General features: G+C 39.6%; 1 protein-coding gene across 1 annotated transcript in view; it reads right to left on the bottom strand.

Annotated features, from left to right (window-relative positions):
* LAMA1 (laminin subunit alpha 1) overlaps positions 1–21,307 on the bottom strand; it is a 147,702-nt gene that overhangs the window by 107,213 nt on the left and 19,182 nt on the right. The window contains exons 2-3 of the mRNA XM_050942086.1: positions 8,184–8,354; positions 7,736–7,848 (exon numbers count right to left, since the gene is read on the bottom strand). Coding sequence (XP_050798043.1) covers positions 7,736–7,848; positions 8,184–8,354 — 284 coding nt within the window. The remainder of the gene's footprint in view (positions 1–7,735; positions 7,849–8,183; positions 8,355–21,307) is intronic.

Raw genomic sequence — 21,307 nt, 5'->3', positions numbered from 1 at the left:
AGCATGGAAGGAAACAGAAATCAAGTAGAAGCTGAATCGGGCAACTTCAGTGTTCCATACTCAGTAGCCTAATTCTTATTTCACACTGATTTTATCCCGATGTAATGGACATCAATGGAGTTACACCTGGTGTATGTAAAAGGTGAATCAGGGGTATTATCACTTAAGTCCTTGTCTGCTCCAACTTAAGTCCATTGGAGTTTTGCCATTTATTTCAGTGGGTACAATATAAGTCCCTGAAAGGGAATTTTTGGTAACTTTAGAAGACAAAAGTTCAAGGGTTTTGTGGACTTACCCTGAGAGTTGCAGAGCAGCTGCAACTCCCTTTGATGTCAATTAAGTTGCTCCCATGAGTAAAGGTTGTACATTGGACCCCAAATTTGTTTGTAACTGTAAAAAATGATTTCACTCCCTTTGCTTTACTTGAAACCTATTATATCTTTTTTTTTTAAACTTACTGTTGGGTATAGTCAACTAAACTGCCTCTTGCTTATTACACAGTTGGCTGAACAACAAATGAGCTACTTTTGATTACACAGCTGATGTGGCTAGTTTTAAATCCAGTTTCAACAAGCAACAACAACAAGTTATCCTTCATCACACACTAACTGCAGTCACTGCTATGGGAATGAAAATAAACAATATTACAAGAATATGTATGTTTAATCTATTTTGAATATCAAGTTTCCTGAGGGGGGGCTCAGTCAAACAAAGGAATTTTCACAGAGGTTATGAACTTATATTGTTCACTCTTATAAAGTGTGTGTTATTTAAAGTCAACATTTTGAAACATGGCAGCTGACTTTGGGTGCCATACTTGAGACCTCAAGGGCCAGATATTCAGAAGTCCTGAGTACCCAGAAGTCCAAGTGACATCAGTAAGAGCTTAGGATATTTGATACTTCTGAAAATCAGACACAAGACATCTAAAGTTGGGCAACCAAAAACAGAAATACCCAAAAATAGCTGGATGGTTTTGAAAATGTGGTTGCATATGCATGGTCAGCCCAATCTTTCTCCATTGGAGCATCTGGGTTCCACTCCATGTAAAACACATAGCACTTAAATAAATAATTCTATGGCCTGTCCCTTGCCCTTCCCTCTATTATATCTTCCAAAGTGAATTTATAGGACACAAAACTCCAACAACACAGGAAAACTTGGCCACTTTGTAAAAATAGATATTTAACTGAATTCTTAATGAGAAGTATTTTTATTAAAGATTATAACCGAATGCAATACCATACACTGTACATTTTATACCATCTTGATATTTATATATCTTTGCTTCTTAAAATATGATAACCAAGGGCAGGAGTACTCCTGCTACCCCATCATGGAGAGGCTGCTTCCATAGCACTCTTTCCCCCTCGCTGAAACTCTCTGGGTGCCTCTACACTGGAGATTCATGGAGAAGGGACTACATAAATTTTTCAAGTTTTCAAAATCCAGCTGCTATTGAGCAGTCATGAGACATCCAGTCATTGCCTCATGGTTCCTACAGAGGCTGTGCTGCCAGGGAGCAGCATGAATGAAGCAGCACACAGACACATTCATCTCTATGGACATCTTTAATGTTCGCAGCTGTGTGTGTTCCCATCCCTGCAGAACCTCAACATCCAGAGGCTTGTGAGGCCTCAGGCTCTCTAGTCTCTGCAAACACTCCCCACTCCCAACTTGAGTGGCTGCTACACTGGAAACTCTGTAAAATGAAAATCATTTTCTACAATTCTCAGAACATTTTCTAGCAAGATTTTTTATTTTATTAACTCTTAAGGTTAACACAGCTGGTGATTTACAAGCTTCCCCACATACCCTTTCAATCATTCTGTGTCTACTAATGTCTCATGATAAACTAGTTTGCACAGCTGTGCTGTGAGAGTTAATCATTTGTGCATTTTAATTTGACTTTGCAACTTTCCCAGAACTGATTTCTTTACTGGACTACAAGGGTAAAAAGGGCAAAGCAACTTAGTGATCCCCAGGCAACTATGGATTGGAAAGTGTAATTTTACATGCATTCAGGACCCAGGGCAAAGACCAAACAAACAACCTTGTACTAAAGAGTCGCAAGTCTGTAGATGCACAAGCCATTAAGACCTTATCACTTAATTCTGTTTTGTTTAGCAATTCTCCAAAATTGCCAGCAACTGTTGGTATTATTTGTTTCCCTAAACACAGATCCAGCTGGATGAAGTGTATTTTCATTCTTTAAGCAGAATTATTGCCATTTTTTAACTTAAAAGTAAACTTTTCCCACCTAATCCTCAGGCAATTTTGCACATTCCACAGCTCAAGAGAGTGAGAGACTAATTGGACTGGCAATAGCCAATACAGCAGATGCTATTTAAACTTCCTCCAGAGATTTTTGTCATTGCTCTAAAATCCTGACCTGTTCCTATCTCGGCAAGTTTAGCCCTAGGCCTCTCTTGCATAGGAACTCCCAGTGGTGCAGTCGTTTTTTGATTTGCATAAATGAAGACTACTGTAAAAAGAGGCCACAAAACCCCATCTCTTTTGTAACCACAAGTACTTGAGCTCCACGGACCAGAAATGAAAGACAAGTATAAAAGGTGAATCCAACCTAGACAATTCTGATGTCCCCAAATTTCAGGAGTATTCTATTGGTTATATAAAATGGGACCAGTTGGAAAGTTCAAATCCACATCCTAATCCAAACCTCACAATATTGTGCTATCTCCCTCCCAAAAAGTGAATATTAGGGCTAGGACACTCTACTGAACTTCAGGATCTCATTAACTGTCCTTTTGCATACCCTGCTAAAACCACAGTAGTATGATGCCTACCACAAAATGCACAAGACTGCACAATAAATGAGCCCTGAAGAATGTACTCGTTTTTTCAGACTAGTTCCTGCTAATCTTAATAAGTTACTTTAAATCTTCCCTTTAGGGTAAGAGCACAGAAACATGTACCATGAAACTCCAAAAAAGGCAATTTAGAAAAGAGAATAGTACTTTTTCACAATGGCTTGACAAGACTTGTGGTTAAAACATATACAAAGGGCAACTATGCTATGCCTTTTTAATGGATGGCAAAATCCACTCTGCTCAATGTTGTAAGTACAACTAAATGTTGTTACCAGAGAAGTCTGTTATGCTTAAAATTTAGATTTTTTTTGCAAGTAAAATCTGAACTAAATTTTTGCAAACTTTTAATAAGCAGAAAATGCTGGGAGATATTCCTAGCATCAGCCTGTACTCTTCAATATTTGTTTCAGAAACTATGATTGTTTCAGGCTCCTATAAGAAACTCAGAAACCCAGGAAGAAGTGAGTTCTGGTTTTTATTGAGAGAAGTTAAAGTGACATTATAGTATGTTGTAATCTTAATTGAAAAGCAATTCTAAATTCCTGAACTAGCTTTGTTTTACGATATTGATCCTTCAGTTGATTTCAATCAACAAGTGTTCTAAATAATGATAAAGGGCGAACACCACACATATGTTAAAAGAGTCCACCAGTTTTAAAGCAACATGAAGATTCTGAGACAGATCTTCAGCTGACGTAAATTGGCATCGCTCCATTGAAGCATGGAACATTGACAATTTATGTCAGCTAGGGATCTGGCCTTACAGAAATCACTTGTTGAACAGTGATTTCAAGATGAAATCTCTATACAAATTGTAAGTATTATAATAATGATATTTGATTTATCAATAGCAGAAACCACCACAAATTAATGGTATGCTAACATCTACATAGTAATTTAGAAAATATTAAATATTTAAGAGTAATTCATTTATCAGAAGCTTAGCTATTTTGACATCCTGTTATCCAAGACCATATTAGAATGTGATTTACTTTCAAACTCAGGAATAGCTCTTTGCAGCAGGAACTCTCTTTTGTGTTTGCCCTGCACCCAGCCCAGTGGGGGCCCCCAATGCTGACCGGAACCTGTGTATTACATTGTAATAATGATGAACTGGGATTTTCAAAGGCATCTAATATCCTTAACCAGCTTTGAAAATCTCAGCCATAATAAATAGTAATAATGAGAAAACTGTTTCTCATTGAACAGTGCACAATACACACACAACCTCAACTCAGCAATGCAAAACACATTTGTGGTATTTAATAACAACAACAACAGCTATTAATTATTTCTAAAAAATTAGCCAAAGCAGTTACTGCTGAGCATAAAGGTGCTGCTTCTCCCTTAATTTGAGGCTTGGCATTTGGCCTCTATATTACTGCCAGAACAGGATACAAGAGACCATGAATCAAATCCCAATATTTTCTATACCAATGCAGTATAGACGCTCCCCGACTTATGCAAGTGATCCGTTTCGGAACACCTTGTGTAACTCAAATTTTGCGTAAGTCGGAAACATATCTCCAACCATTACATAAAAAACAAAAAAACAAAAAAACAAAAACAAAACAAAACCTCTCTTATTTCCAGCTTACGGAACTTTTTCCATAAGCTCGGATTTTTGTACGTCGGGTTTCCATAACTCGGGGAGCGTCTGTACCTCACTGTTCAATCTTCTTCCACAACCTTGAATCCTAGCAATGCATATGTACACATCTATAGACATATAAAGCATCATAAATCTGGGTCCTGACAGGCTGAGAGATATGCCACAATACTGTGTACCTAGTTTTATGATCCATGTCATGTACTGAAGTTTCATAAAGTACCCACTTTGCTAGCCCTACAAAATGCTTAACTTTGCACATAAAAAAGAGATTCCAAAAACGCAAAGACCTAATGAACAATGTAACCATATTATTAGCCAGCACTCTTCTTTTAACTAGCATTTGTCATGCTGCTGTTCTGCCCAGCTGTGTCTTGACTACAAAAACCTAGGTGCAAGCTAGAACATGGGTGATTTTTATTTCTGCTTCCTGGAACCTCCAGCCAGTAGAACCTAGTGAATACATGGCAGCAAATCCTCAGCTGGCGTCAGCTGACCTCAGTTGAGTGATCACAATTACATCAGCTGAAAGGATCTGCCCCAGGGTTGAGGCAGGGTGTGTATACCCTGCCTCAACACTAGGCTACACACACACTAGAATTCATCAACTCTGTGACAGTTGGATTACAATACTGTGCAAAGTACATAGCTAGCCATCCCAATCAGTGTTTCATTTATCATCCATTCAGAATGGATGATAAATAACAATTATTCACATCACAAAACACTTACGTTTTGTAAACAAAAATAAACTGTAACTAACTGAAGAGATGGGAGATATATGGCACAGATATATGGTAACTGACAGTACTGATACCAAGCATAGAGAGCAATGTACACAGTTACAGACATTGATTCTTTGAAATGTACATTAAAATAGAAAATGCAAAATACTGCTAGAGGAATATTTCTAATTCATTCACAATCAACCTTTAGAAATAAACATTTACCAAAAATCCCTAAAACTATTCATGCATGCATGAAGTTTCCTTTGTTACCCTTTACGTGCACTGACCTGCTCAGTATTAACACTCACATTACATTGCTTCGTATTAACATTAACAAATCAAGCTCTAATAACTCATTGACCCCAAGCAATCTTTATTAACCAAAATCCTTCCTTGTGGAGTAGTAATTTACATTCAGGTTACATAGCCCTAGATGTCTTTTCTCTTTCAAGTGCTCTAAGGAAACACAGAGGAAAGGTTTCTCAGAAGAGAAAGTTTTCAAACCAAATTAACGAATCTGAGCATGTGTCAGAAGAGAAAAGATATGTATTTGAGGAACCATCAATAGTGCATAGGCCAGGGAGATAAAGGAGTTAGAGGTCAGGCCAGCTGGTCTGTTTTCAGAGTACAAATATTATGGGAGAGCCATTTGGCAGAGTATTATGGGAGGACAAAAAGCTAAGACCCCCCTCTGCTACTTCCTTCCTGTTTGTTCATTTACAAACCAAACACAATGCAAACTGTGCAAACAACAAGAAATTCCCATCTAAATACTCTGTAGCTGACGAATGATATTCTGTGGTTATGTTTCCACAGCGCAATGCTGCTTCCTAATTAAACAGAAAACTAAATACTAGTTCAGCCCTTGCTTCTTTTATAAGGCATCTCAGACAAAGCTTCCATTTTAATTTTCAAACTTTCAAAACTGCAAGTCCTGGCAAAATCTTGTTACCAACTGTAATTCACAAATCTGCATTTTGTCAATGAGCAGAATTTCTCCATGATTTTAGATGTGTTCTAGTGTTATCAACCCACCTTATGGTGGTTAAAAATCCGTGAGCCCTGATTTTCACAGAACTTATGTTGGGCAATGAAAAGGTTCATTGAAGACTGACACATTTTACACACACTCTCAGCAGCACCTTTCTTTAAAAATAACCAACCACTCCTCGAAATTGGTTTTGTCACCTCTTTTTTGGAGGTCTGTCATGCATCCAAACCCTCTGGACAAGCTAGCAAAAGGTTCATGGAGCCTCAAACCTAGGAGAGGTGAGGGGGAACCTGGTAGCATGACTCCAAGCTGCATTGTAAGGGAGCCACCGAGCCAGTGCCAAGGAACTATCTTCATCACAGACAGACCTGGTCTCCTGTGATTTCTTTAGGTTCTGTGTGTTTGGTTGGGTGGGCACAGAACCATTGCTCATTAATCAGGGGTATAAGCCCTAGGCCCCAGAACAATTTGGGGGAAAAAACTCCGCAATGAACTCTCCCAGAGTTTTCTTCTCTGGAGTTGCCTCCTGAGCAGATGATTGAAGCCAATATCAGTAGCAGCAGGAAAATTGGAAAATCAGTCCTCTTTTTCCCTGTGTTTCAGCATCAGAGCTTATTGGGGACCATTTAAATGCTAAAGTTAAGGGTAGGCAATTTTTTTAAACCAAAAATAAATAAATAAATGGGGGGGGGGGCGGGAGATTGCCATAAGCTATGTTAGTGCAATATTAAGGTTGCAAAGTAAGACCAGAGTAAATTAATCCAAAAGCTACAGTTCTGCCGGCAGTGTTAACTCAGTCCCATCGCATGTGTGTATCACTTTCTGTTCCTGAGAATTCATCCATAAAAAAGTGTGTATTTGTGTGTTTTAGTTGCTCTGAGAACCATAACTTTGAACTTCTTGTTAACAATTACATTGTATTACTACATTTTTGTATTTAATGTAAATAAGCTGAAAGACAGCAACAATATGAAAAAAAGTTGTCATAAGTTAGATAATTTAAAACTAACTGAAAAGTTTATGTTCTGAGAACTGTTAAACAATAATTGATTTATGTTCAGTTATTCTCAAAGCCAAAGTCACTCTCTAACTTACTTACTTCCTCCAAAATCCAGTACCTTGATTATCGTACTGACTGCAGATCAAAGGCTGCTTGTAACTGGATGCATACTGCACTCTGTTATCTTACAATAGCCTCTGAGCACTTTTTGGCTAAATCTTACACCAAAACATTTACTCCCTTTATTAAAATATTTCATGCTCATCAAGGGAGAGTATATGTTTTGGTAAACAGAAAATTTAATTCCCATTTCAACCTGATAGGACTACAATTTCAAACATTGTCAAAGTAATATGTTTTTAAACAACTGATTGACAAAACATGGTTGTTTAAATTAAATAGACTGATCCATCAGATCTTACCTTCATCTAAATGCTGTCATGACTGTATAGTACCTATTCATAATTAATTGCTAATTGTCTGGGTACCTAAAAACTATCAAGTACAGCTGCAATCATTTGATTAGGCTTATGTCACACAGAAAATACATTCTTTTACACATCTGGTATTACTCACCTGTCTTAAATCCAGGGTGATGGTGACCCAATGGTATTCCCTCCCATTCTGAATGCTGGGACTTTGCCACCAGTTATTCGTACCATCTATAGCACTGGAAATAGGGTGCTGTTCTGTTTTTAAAAACAAAATAAGTCTCTAAAGAATAAATGTTATTATCTTATTTTTTTTCTTACTTAGTATTTTTAAGCTGCATGCTGAATATTTTTCTCCTCATAACAATCATCCATAAAGTGCATCTAGGGTGAAATTGACCCCTGTGCAGAAAGTCACTATTAAGCCTATCCTGAGTATACACAGGCCTCATGCTGGCACTCCGCACAAAGGTCAATTCCATCCACAACAATACAGACTAACATTAGTAAGTATTCCTGGCAGACATGTACCTTACACACAGTTCTGAGAAAGTGTGGAAAGGGACCAAAAAGATATATCATCATAAACTTGCCTTTGGGGTTAGCACTGTAGTGGTCACACACCCTGCACTGTGCATTGCGTAGAGGTCGGCCCGGCACATGTTCCACAAGTTTGCAGAACATCTCTGGTCCTTTCTCACCACAAGTGGCGTTGGTGTTGATATGAGCATGGCTAGCCAGATTTAAAATAGCAGGAAACAAACCTTAAAAAACAAAAATGAATACCAGTCATATAATAAGATACTGATTAAAACAAAAAGTAATGGTTATTGCTGGATACACATGTGATCATATAGGGTTTCATAGCAAATGTCTGCCTCCCCATGTATGTCCTAGAGCAGCCGTTCTCAAACTGTGGGACGGGACCCCAAAGTGGGTTGCTGAAGCCCGAACCCCACCACCTGGGCCAAAGCCTGAGGGATTCAGCCCTAGGCAGTAGGGCTCAGGCTACAGGCCCCCTTTTTGGGGCTGAAGCCCTTGGGCTTTGGCTTTGACCCCTTCCCCACCCAGGGCAGTGGGACTTGAGCTTTGGCTCCCCCACCCAGGGCAGTGGGAATCAGATGGACTCAGGCTTGGGTCCCCCATCCTGGGGTCATGTAGTAATTTTTGTTGTCAGAAGGGGGTCACGATGCAATGAAATTTGAGAACTCCTGTCCTACAGAGTTTGGAAAATGGAAAAGATCTGTTGAGAATAAGTTACCTTTATGAAATGAATTCTGCATTATCTTACAGATCTTGTAAGAGTGCAATAGCACTTTCAGTCCATGTCATATCTGGATCATTACTGAAGAATAAAATAGTTATTTTTAAGGGCGGAAACTGAAGCCTATTTTCACAGTGAAAACAAATGAAATCCAGGAGGCAAATTTAAAGTGCCTAGGAATGGAAGACTTACATAACTGGCACCCCATTTCTGTGGAAGGTGACTTTTAATTGGAATTCACATATGCAGAAATACTAATGACTTGGACAATGTACTTTGAATCTCTAAGCTTCATTCATGCTCCTGTACATCCCCATAAAGATTGAATTTTAGGCCCTGGTTCTCTGCTCCTCTGCAGCCCTATAAAACATTTGGAGGATTCTTCATATGTTGCCTCCCACCTTCTGCAGTTTGTGGCATAGTAGTAGAATGGCATGTTTGGAAAGAGAGAAGGTATTAGCTGGAATGCAGTGAGCTCTGGCTATTCTGGGCCCAAGAAATTGTAAATATTGATGAAATTGTAAATAATGGTTTAAGTTGTCACCATCTTGCTACAAAACAGTACATTGATATGAATGGGGGCAGTACGCACCACTCATTTATTACTTCCACTCAGAACAAGGTCCCTGGATGAGTTGTCTGCTTGAAATAAAGGGATAATTGTTAGTTTGAAGGCAATAGAGGATCATTAGCCATAATCCAACCACTAGAGGGGGACAGAGACCAACTCCATGCACAGTAAAACAGGGTAACAACTGATATTTGAAAAGATACCATCCCCAAATTAATAGCTAATCATTTTTTTTCTAATGAAATCTTAAACTCTACAGAAAACCAAGGTCACGATAGTAGTGCTGGTATGGGAGTGGGTGGCTAAATCTAACCTCTGTTGTTATAGCACTAATGCACAATTATCCTTGTAACAAGTGTGTTGTCCTTTTAAGGCAGGCTACAGTATCATGACCCTATTTCCAGTTCAGTGTAGAACCAAAGCATTTGGGGGTTTATAATTCCCAGAGGCAATGTAAATTGTATGAGAATTTGAGAATGAGAATAATAGGATCCTACAATGAACAATGCTGGGAAATGGGTAGATATACAAATAAGCACCCTGCTCTTATAAGAACTAAGCGACCAGGTGGGGACTGAGATCTGCCATGAGCTTTTTTACTGAGAGACTAGGAAAGAGTTTGGAGTGCTAGGGAAATGGCTTGGGAAAACCAAGGGAGAGGGACTGGACATGCAGACAGATGGCTGGATATGATACCATGAGGAGGAGGTATTATTTTAGCAAGAACATGAAGGCCAGAAAGAGCTAACTCCTTAGGAGGACAACGAAGGGGCTGTGGCAGAATCAGAAAAGAGCACTGGGGAAGAAAAGTGGCAGAGATTTGGTGGCTTAACCTGATGCTATTTCATGGCTGAAGGCCCTAAGGCTAGAGTTTAGATGGTTTAACACTCCTTTGGATTCTGAGGGGTATTGCTGTTGTACCCTAGTCATGGGAAAAATAGATCGACCCTTGGGGGATGCCTATGACCTTGGAAAAAGACAGGGTGAAGGATTTGGACTCGTTAGACTGGAAGAGGTAGATTTTTGGTGCAGCTGGAGGGTTAAACTACACTCCAGCAAGTAAACTGAAAAAGTAGCTACATCTGACAGAGAGAAGGTAAGTCACTGTTACAGCCCCTTAGTTCCTTTTTACGGTTTTCCAACTTTTCTCTATAAAATATATTCCAGCAAACTAAACTCACTTCAAAGTGATAATACTGTTTGTGATAATAATGTTTGTGTTTATCAGGCTGAGATTTGCAAGTTGCTCCCTTTCCCCTGCAGACATTAAAATCAGAAGTAACGTTGAGAAAGAGAAACAATTCTGGAGTTCCAGGCTGTGTTTAAAGATTAAAAATGACTGGTTACAACTAAGACCCTGTTCCTGGCCTGGCATATTAAAAGTGCCAGAAGCAATAGTGTCTTTACTGTTGTAGCAGAGAGGCTATTTCAGGCTGGTCCTGAAAGGATTTTTCTTCCCATTATAAAGAATTATGTTCATGATTATTTCAATAAAAATAATTCCAATTGTATTTCCAATAACATATGCCTTCTTTCATTAGTACCTTAACTTTCTATAGCACATACAAAGAAAGCTTTTAATAGCTGTGTTTTGGTTTTCTAAAGCAGAGCTAAATAGAACTAAAATTTAACCAGTCTTTGTATGGTAATTACACTCCCATGAAAAGCCTAAAGGAAGGATTTTAGTTCAGTTTAAATCTTAATGTCAGCTCAAAATGTGGCAAAATCCTAACGTTCTGAAACACAATCTGAATAGTGCTCAGTGTGTTTTCAATTGTATTGTATTCAAAACATTAAAGAGGACAGGAGGAAGCGAAGCTATAAACTATAAATGCTGAATCGAGCATAATCCTTAGTTCTTGTTCTCATTAGATGTTTTAACTGGAAGCAGATGGGTATTTCTGTAACACTGAAAATTTATTTCTGTCATTCTCATTGATATCCTTGCATGCCATGTGCTCAATATGGTCCAGATTCTCCTCTCACTTACTCCGCTTTTACTCCTGAGTTACTGGGTATGAGCATAAGAAGAATATGCCCTTCCTTTTCTTTTTTCCTGAGAAACATAGATGGAGCCTAAATGGAGGAGATGAGAGGATTAGACGAATATTCCTCATTCACATCATTTTCCAGCAATCAGAAGTCTCTAGCATTCAATATTTGCTGTCAATCACTTAGGCTTCCTAATATCAGCCAGCCTTCATCAGCTTTCTGTCACCTCCAGTGTCATTCATTACACTGGCTACAATTACATGTGACAGAGCCTACCCGCAATGACCTCCATCCACAGCTTAAATCCATGGATTTGTGCCAAGGAAAAAGTAAGGCACTAAAGAGAGATGCTGTATGAAAATGTCATTCCAAAACCTCAAGTCATATTAGGATTGACTTCAAAACCTGTAGCAAAGCAGTTTTCAACTGAACCTCTTCCAGCCCTCCTTCCTGCTCCCCTCATTCCTCCTAATAAAACATTTCACTGGCTTCAGATCCATAATTACACAGATAATGAAACTTGTAACAGTTGATCACATGGTGGATCTTTCAGAAAATACAAACAGAGTAATAGAGCTAAAGTTTCATTTAGCCTATGGGTCCAGACTAAAACAAATGACTTGGGATTTGATCCTGCAAGATGCTGAGCACTCGCAACTCCCAGTAGGCCAAATTAATCTCTGGTTATCTTCAAGCCAATGAAGTTAAACTATAGATACATGTGGCCACTGGCAATTTGGTGGGAGTTGAAGGAGTTTAGGAATTGCTCCGTAGTGGGCAAGGTTAAGCCCTCCTTGAGTATAAAGGCATCAAAACCAAATGAGTCTCATGGCTTTACAGTAGAATGTTCCCTTCTAAATTAAAGCGTTCTTGTGCTACTCAGTGTGATGAGTGCAAGGACTCTCTTCCATGCCCACGCTGACAAATAAAAAAAAAAAAAGATCAGTGAAATATGCCATTATTTACTGTCTTGGGGGCAGGGAGATGCTCCCAGAACTAGATGAGCCCAATAAAGGCAAAAGGGTAACTTTTCAGTCATATCACTCTACAGCATCTAAGGCACCATAAGATAACAGAGCATCTGGAGAAAGAGACTGTATTTCATAAAGGAAACCAGTATGCAACTGTGTCTAGATTGTGAAAGACATTGATCTAACTTAACCTTTTCTCACTAAAATCCAGCACAATAGACTAAATTAGATCTATCACATATATTCTCCTCAGGGAAGAAAGGAAGTTTCACATATGCAATTCTTGTTGTTTTATTCCTTAACTATTCAATTAGAGTCCATCACCGTATCATTGACTTGTGTACATTTTGCAGGATGAATTTCCCAACTAAACAATTTAGATTGGTTCACTGAATTTCATTTGCTAAAATAATTAACCAGGGATTGTGTCTATCTCCCATTTGTAGACAAAGATCTCACAAAGAAAAGAATATATTGATTTAATAATGGTGCCTGTTCTTTTTTTCCCCTTTCCCCTCTTTCTACTTCACAGCTGCAAGAGTGACATCTATGAGAAAGCAAGGAAGAAAGAGACCCTGTTAACCTAAACAAGCATACCATGCTTTTTCTGATCATTGTCCAGCCCTTTACATAACAACACAAATTTTGTCTTTCATTTGTTCTCCTCTGGTTACTCAGCTGCCCACTTGTCCAAAACAAGAGAGGTTCCCACAGTAAAACACTGTGCAATATCAGGAAATGAACAGTGTTCAAAATACACCAATCTGACCTTGAATAAGATCTACACCTGGAACACTAAGTTAATACCAAACTGAAATGTACGTCTTATTCTTAAGTATTCAGAGCGTGGCAGTTTTGAAGCCTGCCACTCTAGTTTGTAATGACTTTGCCTTTGGTCATGCCCATCAATAAAAGTTAGCATAAGGAGGCTAAAGAAATGGGTGGCTGGTACCAAAATGATGTTACCAAGCAAGCAAAGAGCACTGTATGTCCCTAGTAGCAAGGTTTGCAATCTGGATGTGGCAGAGCTTTTCACATTAACACTTTAGCCATAAAAATGCTGGATGACTTGGCTGAATAACAGAGAAGAATTAAGAATCAAATACTAATCTCAGCGCACAGCCCAAGTGGTTTTCTTCAGGGACTAGAGGAAAGAAGGAATCCACCCACTCACCCACAGATTGCTGTGTGGCAACACTGCCACAGGGCCTCAGTAAATGCACTTCCCTTCCATAGTGGAACATGGCCAATAAACCTGTGGATCAAAAATTCACTCATGCTGCCCTTTCTTCTTCCTCATCCCTCTAAACCCTTGCCTGCTGTGGCACAGAAAAGACAGCTCCACAGTACTCGGGGGTTGTGGGTCCCTAGAATGGTCATTCACCATTTTTTCCTGCAGTGCCACCCCCATTCCACTACACCAGTCAGGGTCACCACTGCACTGGGCATCCTTGCCCCTGAATCATTTCAGGGAATTGGCAGGAACACAACTGATGTCAGACAATCAGCGAGCTTTTTGTCTTTAGCACTATCAAAATGCCATGATCCACAGGATTACAAACTACAAATCATTTTCATATAGATATACACACCCAACACCAAATTATTCAGGATTTGTATGCCTAGGAACATAGGAATTGCCATATTGGATCAATGTACTGCTCCTGGCCCCAACAATGGCCAGTGCCAGATTATTCAGATGAAAGCACAAGAAACGCCACAGTGGGCATAATGGAATAAGTTACTAACCCCCAATGATCGGAGCTGACTTATTCCCTGAAGTATGAGGACTTAAATCTATTCCAATTTTTGTTTGTTTGTTTCTTTAATCCTTATGTGACTCTGGATACCACAGGTGTCTCATGAGACTATTACTGAAGTGTCTGCAGTAACCTAGGACCAGGCGGAGAACTGAAGATAAGTAAACAACAGCACTTGGACAGCATACAGCGGTCAGAAAGTGCCAGTGCCTGGATGTCTAATAAAACCTGAGCATCTAGGCAGTTTGGGCACCCATTAAGGACACTATATTTTCAAAGAACATGCACCACCCACATACTGCTTTGAAAATTTCCCTTGTTTTTTGAGCCACCAAATGGGGTCAACCAAATCCTGTGATAGTGCCCAAAGGAGGGCCTTTGAATGCTCCTCCAGTTGTTTCATGCCCCCAGGCTCAGCATCAATGACTAAGAGGTAGAGAAACAAAGCACAGCCTTGTCTTGTTCCTCTCCCTAGAACAAAAGGAGCTGAGCGACGCAGTAACAGCAAAGCTACTCAGGGCATGGCTACACTTGAAATTTCAAAGCGCTGCCGCAGCAGCGCTTTGAAGTGTGAGTGTGGTCGGAGCGCCAGCGGTGGGAGAGAGCTCTCCCAGCGCTGCACGTAAACCACATCCCTTACGGGTGTAGCGTGCAGCGCTGGGAGACACGCTCCCAGCACTGCGGCACTGATTACACTGAGGCTTTACAGCACTGTATCTTGCAGCACTCAGGGGGGTGTTTTTTCACACCTCTGAGCACGAAAGTTGCAGCGCTGTAAAGTGCCAGTGTAGCCAAGGCCTCAGTATTAACGTGAAACATGCTTTCATTCTAGCAAAGAGGAAACTCAAAAGTATTGAGACTCGACTAATACCTGCAGCCTCAGACACCCAGGACAGAAAATGATCTGTCTTACTTACACAGTTCAGTGCACTACAAGGTCACATTATAACATTTCCCGTATGGAAGCACTGAGGAGAGAAGAATGCCCAGGGAGTAAACACTTACCCCTCTCTCCTCAGTGCACCCAGCTCAGGAGGCCGCTATATTTTAGGTTCGGAGCACAGGTTGAGCATGTATGCCTGGAACAAGGTAGGTATGGAGCATGGAAGGAGTGGTGAATGTACCTATTCTACAGGTGTAGCAAAGGGCACTCCTCACTGCGCTCCCCACTACCCAGAAGGTATATTTATTAGGCTACTCAGGTAGTAGTACTCCACGTTCCCCTTAAAGCAGGGCTCCTGGCCTGCGGGCCACACATGGCCCACTAGAGCAGTTCATAAGGCTCACAGTTCAACACAATATACTAACAGCCGATTCATTAGCATTTTGTCATCATGTTTTCATCATTTTAATTTACACAAATGGGTAAATAGCCAATACTATACACAGAAACCACCCATCTGAATACATACAAACCAAGCTGAACTTCAAATATAAGTCAATACAAGTAACTTTAAATATTATTAAAATATGTAGAATTTGTTTGACACCCCACAAGATTGTTCTTTGGTTTATGGGGCCCTCCTGTGTAATAAGGTTAGGCACCACTGCCTTAAATGAAACCCCTTTGTCACAAGTCCCAATAGAGTAACAATTGTATAGATATTACCGATCAGAAAATGCTGATTCATCAAAATATTCTAAGGGGAACATACCAGTTTTGACAAAATTCCAATGGATGTCGGGCAGGGGTCACTGGGGAGCAGTTTCCCACCTGGCCCGATGGAGGGTCATTCTATACAAAATTGTGCGGCTTTTTTCCCCATTCCACTGAGGAACAAAAAAGTTCAAAATTTCAGCAGTTCTCGCAGAATGAAAAATCCCCATTCCCTCTCAGCTCACAGTGCAAGACACAATGAATGTATTGGTTTTATTTGACTTAAGGGAATGTAGCCCTTTGGACGGATGGTTGTAATTTCACATTTTAATTGATAAGTTTAATTTACAAAATTGAAATAAATAAGAAAAAGCATAGTTTTTTTTTTAATGTTGCTGTTTTATTCATTGTGTTGCGAGATAGCCAGGACAAAAAGGCTGTGTCTCAAAGACACACCGCACTTCAAGAGGAGACTGCCCATTCAGTTGGCTGTGCATACAGCCACACAGAAAGGAGGCTTAACCGAGCAGTGTATAAAACCTACGTTATACTCAGAGTCAGGTTTGTTTTAAAGCTCTCTTTAGACCCAAGAAGCAAGAATGGGTCCAAGCCTGCTGCTGCCGAGAGAAAAACAAGGCTAAAGAAGAGGATTGTGGGCTCTGGCATTTTAAATTTCAGTTTCACCTGCCTCCCCTTGCTGGCAAAACAGCATAACTCCATAGACCTTTATAGGCCCAAACTTGTCTAGGAAACCGCATCTATTGTAAATGTTTAATACTGCCACCTGTCATCATAGTATCTGAGTGCCTTCCACATACAAAGTACTCATCTCAGATAGACTTGTAACTTGTGCACCATTTTGCATAAAATGTATGACCATATTATTAATTATTGTTTCATGTTACAAGCAGTTTCTTTCCAGGTAGGCAGGACCCAGATACACAAGGCAAGTTTGCAAATATATTATATGGCTCAGTTACTTTAACACTACAGTTTTTGCTCTGACCCTTTGTTTCAGTAGTTGTTCTGAGCCTCAAGCAATCCATATCAATGCTATCAAACGTGTGTGGAAACCAAAGTTCAGAGTTCTTCAAGCAATTTGGGGAAAAAACTTGTCTGAGCAATTCAGAGCTTTCAGTGATGGCTTTATTTTGGTAAAATGAGATGCACGGCTGCTATTTTTTTCTTTTACTGGAAACAGACCTTCTTAAGACACCAGGGGCCACAAGGTGTATTCTGTTTCTGTGTATTCTGTTTCTAAGGTTCTGAATCCCCTGCTCTAACTTTCATCCTTTCTTCCTAAAAAAAAAAAAAAAAAAAAAAAAAAAGCCAACCCTAGGAAATTAAAACATAACTTTAAAGTTAAAGCTAAAATCACACTAACTCAGGAAAAGAAAAAAAATTTCTATAATTTTATATATTATTTTTTGTTCCTGTTTTTTTTAATCTACATGTACAGCAACATTGTACAAACATATTCAGAAGAGGTAGACAATTATTGTTTGTCAAGGTCCAAATTTCTTGGTCAAAGGTATACTCAAGGTCCAGTCTCCAGAGAAAATAATAATAATAAAACAACAATAATGATAATAAATGAAAAAATTTCAGGGTCCATTCAAAAGCGTCTGGCAGCCTGAATTCGGCCCATGGTCCACCTATTGACTACTCCTGGTGTCACATACAGGTTTTGCAAGATGGCCAAGTTAACATGGCTGCTGAAACCTCAATCTTTGCATTTCCAGACTGTGTGATTTTAAACTGTACAGCCTTAATAGTGCATCAGTTCTTCATTGCATTTTTAAAAATAATACTGGTAATTGATCCATCAGATCTATTAAAAACAGAAACAAACTACCAAACTAAAACATATCTAACATCTGAAGAGGCAAAATGCAGTATCAAGTAGTGAGACTAATTTTCTACCTAATTTTCAATAGCATAGACAAAATAAGCAACAAATTGTACTGTAAATGAACTGATGTCCAATAATCCCAAAGAAATGAGATTGCCAGAAATGATCCTACTCATGTAATTCAAAGAATTGTCCAGGGGTTAGGACATTAACCTGGGATTTGAGTGATCAGCTGCAATTCCCTGCTCTGCTACAGACTTCCTGTGTGCCTTTGGACAACTCCCTCTGTCCTTATCAGTGAAATGGGAATAATAGTAGTTCCCTACCTCACAGATGTATTGTGAGGATAAATATATTAAGATTTCAGAGTCTATGGTAATGGGCACCATTTAAGTCTTAGATAGCTCCTTTCAAAACAGGATTAATTGATATGAGGCCTCTGTCCTGTATTCCAGGAAAGCTTGAGTAGTTCAGAGAAGAAAAAACCTATTCATCCCAGAATTAGAAAACAAAGAATTTTGGGACATGAAGACAACAATTATCTGAAGTCAGCCATGAATTAGATCAAGAGAATGACATAATATTTTCTGGACTGTATATCAACATATACAATAAAGATTCAAAGCAGATCTTTGCCAGGAATTTTACTGATTCATACTGTAGGGCAGCCAGTTGATTCCTTTCTCCTTCCCCACAACTGTTTTGGCCTTTCTGTGCTGTCAGTAACAAAGAGAGAATTTGCAAATGAATGAAGCAAATGTGACTTGGAACAACATAAGGAACTGATATCAGCAGTAACAATGGGCCTTTTTTACAGATTCAGTTTTCAGAAGCACAAAAATACATGAAGGGGTCTAATTTCATTCAACAAATTAGTGTTCTAAAAATGTAAAAACAGTCAGCAATTTATAGCAAAGAGGCGACGTTCAAGTTGTTCACCAGCAATAGATCTTTCATTTACTGAAAACATTTACACAGAATACACAGTGTCAGTTGTTCCTGAGACTTTCAAGTACTGGAGGAAAAAAAAGGAGTATAAAGGGCAAAAAGCAATAAAATGTTAAACACCATTAAAATGTGGAATAGTATACTTCACAAGCTGAGGTCACATTCCTTATACAATTCTCAAAGACAGTTTTCCAAAGTACAGCTCTTAGCTTTAATTGTTCTTCCTTGCTCCAATTTCTGACTTACTGGGTTCAAGAGATGTACAGAACCTCTGAGTCTTGGGACTAGATTCCCCTATCGTAGCTAGCAAAATTATATCATTTATTCCAGCAGTGACATAGGTTCCCCAGATCTTTTTTATTGAATAGTTTCTTCATAGGTAAGGGCCCAATTTTGTAACATTTATTCATGTGAGTAATCCTTACTCAGAGGTGTGAAGCTTTGCAGAACTGCCTGTTGGAATAGTAAAAATCACAGAAATTTGATAATTGTAACAGCAGATAATTGCAAAAAAACAATCCTCTGTACTTTTTCTACAGGAATACAAAGCAAGAGCTTCATGCTCTAACGTGTGCTCTACCGTATTCTCCATTTTGTACAGTCACGGCTGAAACATTTGCATCAAAGGTGGCTTTGACCCATTTTCAAACAATGATATTCACACTGTGCTTAAAACAGCAAGTAACCAATTATATTCAACCAGTTTAATAAAAAGTAATAGCCTTGACATGACACAAGCTAACTGTTCTGCCATAACATTACAGCTAACTGAATCTCCACTAGATCAAAAGAAATAGGGTGACCACACATTCCATTTTGGCCAGAACAGTTCCACTTTTAAGCCCTGTCCTGGACATCCCAACTTTTTTGGCAAAAATGGGCATTTGTCCCATTTGCTCCTGCCAACTGATCATCAGCCCAGCAGGGCTCAGGCTGTCACCCCAGGTAGCATGGGGCTCAGGCAGGCAGCCCCAGCCCTGGTAAGCATGGGGGCGAGGGGTCCTTGAGGGGTGGGCTCGGGCCAGCCCTATGCAGGCTGGGCGTGTGCTCAGGCAAGCAGTGATGCCAGGTGACTCAGGCCAGCCCCACGCAGTGTCCCATTTTTACTTTGGGAAATATGGTCACCCTAAACAGAGATAGCCCCACAGAGGCTCAGATAAGGGGTTGATTTTAGTACATGGTACAGTTTTTAAAACTTTATTTTATATATAAAATAAAACCCCCAAACCAGGCCATGACCTTCCCCCAAAGATGGCTCCATTGTTCCAATGTAGTTCTTTCTAATATAATAGAACAGAACTGGCTGGTATAATGTCAGTTGACCCAAGTTAGTTGTAAACAGAGTTAGTTCCATTCAGACCCAGGCTGGATGCTTTTTAGTACGTTCTGCAGACAGCTTTATGGTTCTCAGATTTGTAAACGCTTTTGCAGGTTGCATTTTAATAATCTGATAGGCATTTCAAAGGGAACTACAGAAAATTCACCACATTAGTTATGCCAAAAACACTTTAATTTGAATTCTGCAATCTGCTAGAATACCAACAAATCTCAGAAGACCTAGGTCTATTCCACCTTCTTCCACAGCTCCAATGTAAGTGACAAAAGGCATTTTTTGCCAAAAATGTCCCAATGTTGCTACTACCAGTTCAGTTCCATCCCTGGCAGCAACAATGTAGACAAGACATTAGCAGCTACTGGTGTTATCTAGATATGTTCTGAACTGGGTTAGACGACATGCTGATTAATGCCACAGTGCTTGAAAATGCATTTGAAAGCAATTGAATGTTGCAACATAACAGAGAAAAAGTTTTATCTCAAATTCAAGCTGAAAATAGAAAGTGAAGCTAGCAACAATTTTGTTTGCTCAAGAATGATCCTAGTCAGCTTTACTATTCCCTTCCCCCCCTTCCACCATTTATATATGGTTCATGAAGGTTAAGCTTTTTCTCTGAATTCAAGGCAACAGTTGTGCCTTTCACAACATGCCTTCTTTCAAACTCTCAAACACCAGTCAACTATTTCAAAGTTAGAATATAACAAAGACTACAGAAAAGAGTAAGTTTGTCCAAAACACTGTGAAATTCTTTTAAACAAGTCAGTGGGCTAAAAAGTGCACTTGACATAACAAATGAAAGAAAATTAATGGAAGATAATAGATTACATTAATTAAGTTTTAATTGTTTATTGTTGAAGTTTACTAAAGGCAAACAACCTGTTCTTCCCTGGTATAAAATGCTAACATAATATGAGCGTTTCTTCCCCTACTACATTCCAAAGCAGAAAACAATAGAACGTGACCTTGTTTTTAAGGTGGAAAATAGTTTTATTACACTGGGGTGAGACTGTACCCCAAAAATCCATGCATGGGAGTGAACACTTCAGGTGTGACTCCTGCTTAGCTCCCGTTGCCACACTATCCTCCTCACATTAGAACCCCACACAAGATGTTGAGATCTGCAGAGGGCGAAACATGGGCACTGGGCTGTCTGGGGGTTGGCAGTGGTGAGCAGCCCCCATCCCCACTCTGGATTTTTTGGGATTCCACAGGAAAGGTTATATAGCCTGAGGCTATAGTGCCTTCCTTTCTGAGCACCCCTCCACCTCAAAACCCCCAGTTAGGGGTGCTGTTCCCTTGCCAGGGAGTAGAGAAGGCTGCCAGAGGGGCAGGAAAGAAAGTCCTGACATCTCATTGATTCCCCAGGATCTGCACAGATTCTTGGGGAACCTACAGGTGTGGGGGCAAGGGCAAACCTCATCCTCAT

Source organism: Gopherus flavomarginatus, chromosome 2, assembly GCF_025201925.1.
Source record: "Gopherus flavomarginatus isolate rGopFla2 chromosome 2, rGopFla2.mat.asm, whole genome shotgun sequence".
Classification (NCBI taxonomy): Eukaryota; Metazoa; Chordata; order Testudines; family Testudinidae; genus Gopherus; species Gopherus flavomarginatus.
This window is presented reverse-complemented; position numbering and strand designations above follow the sequence as displayed.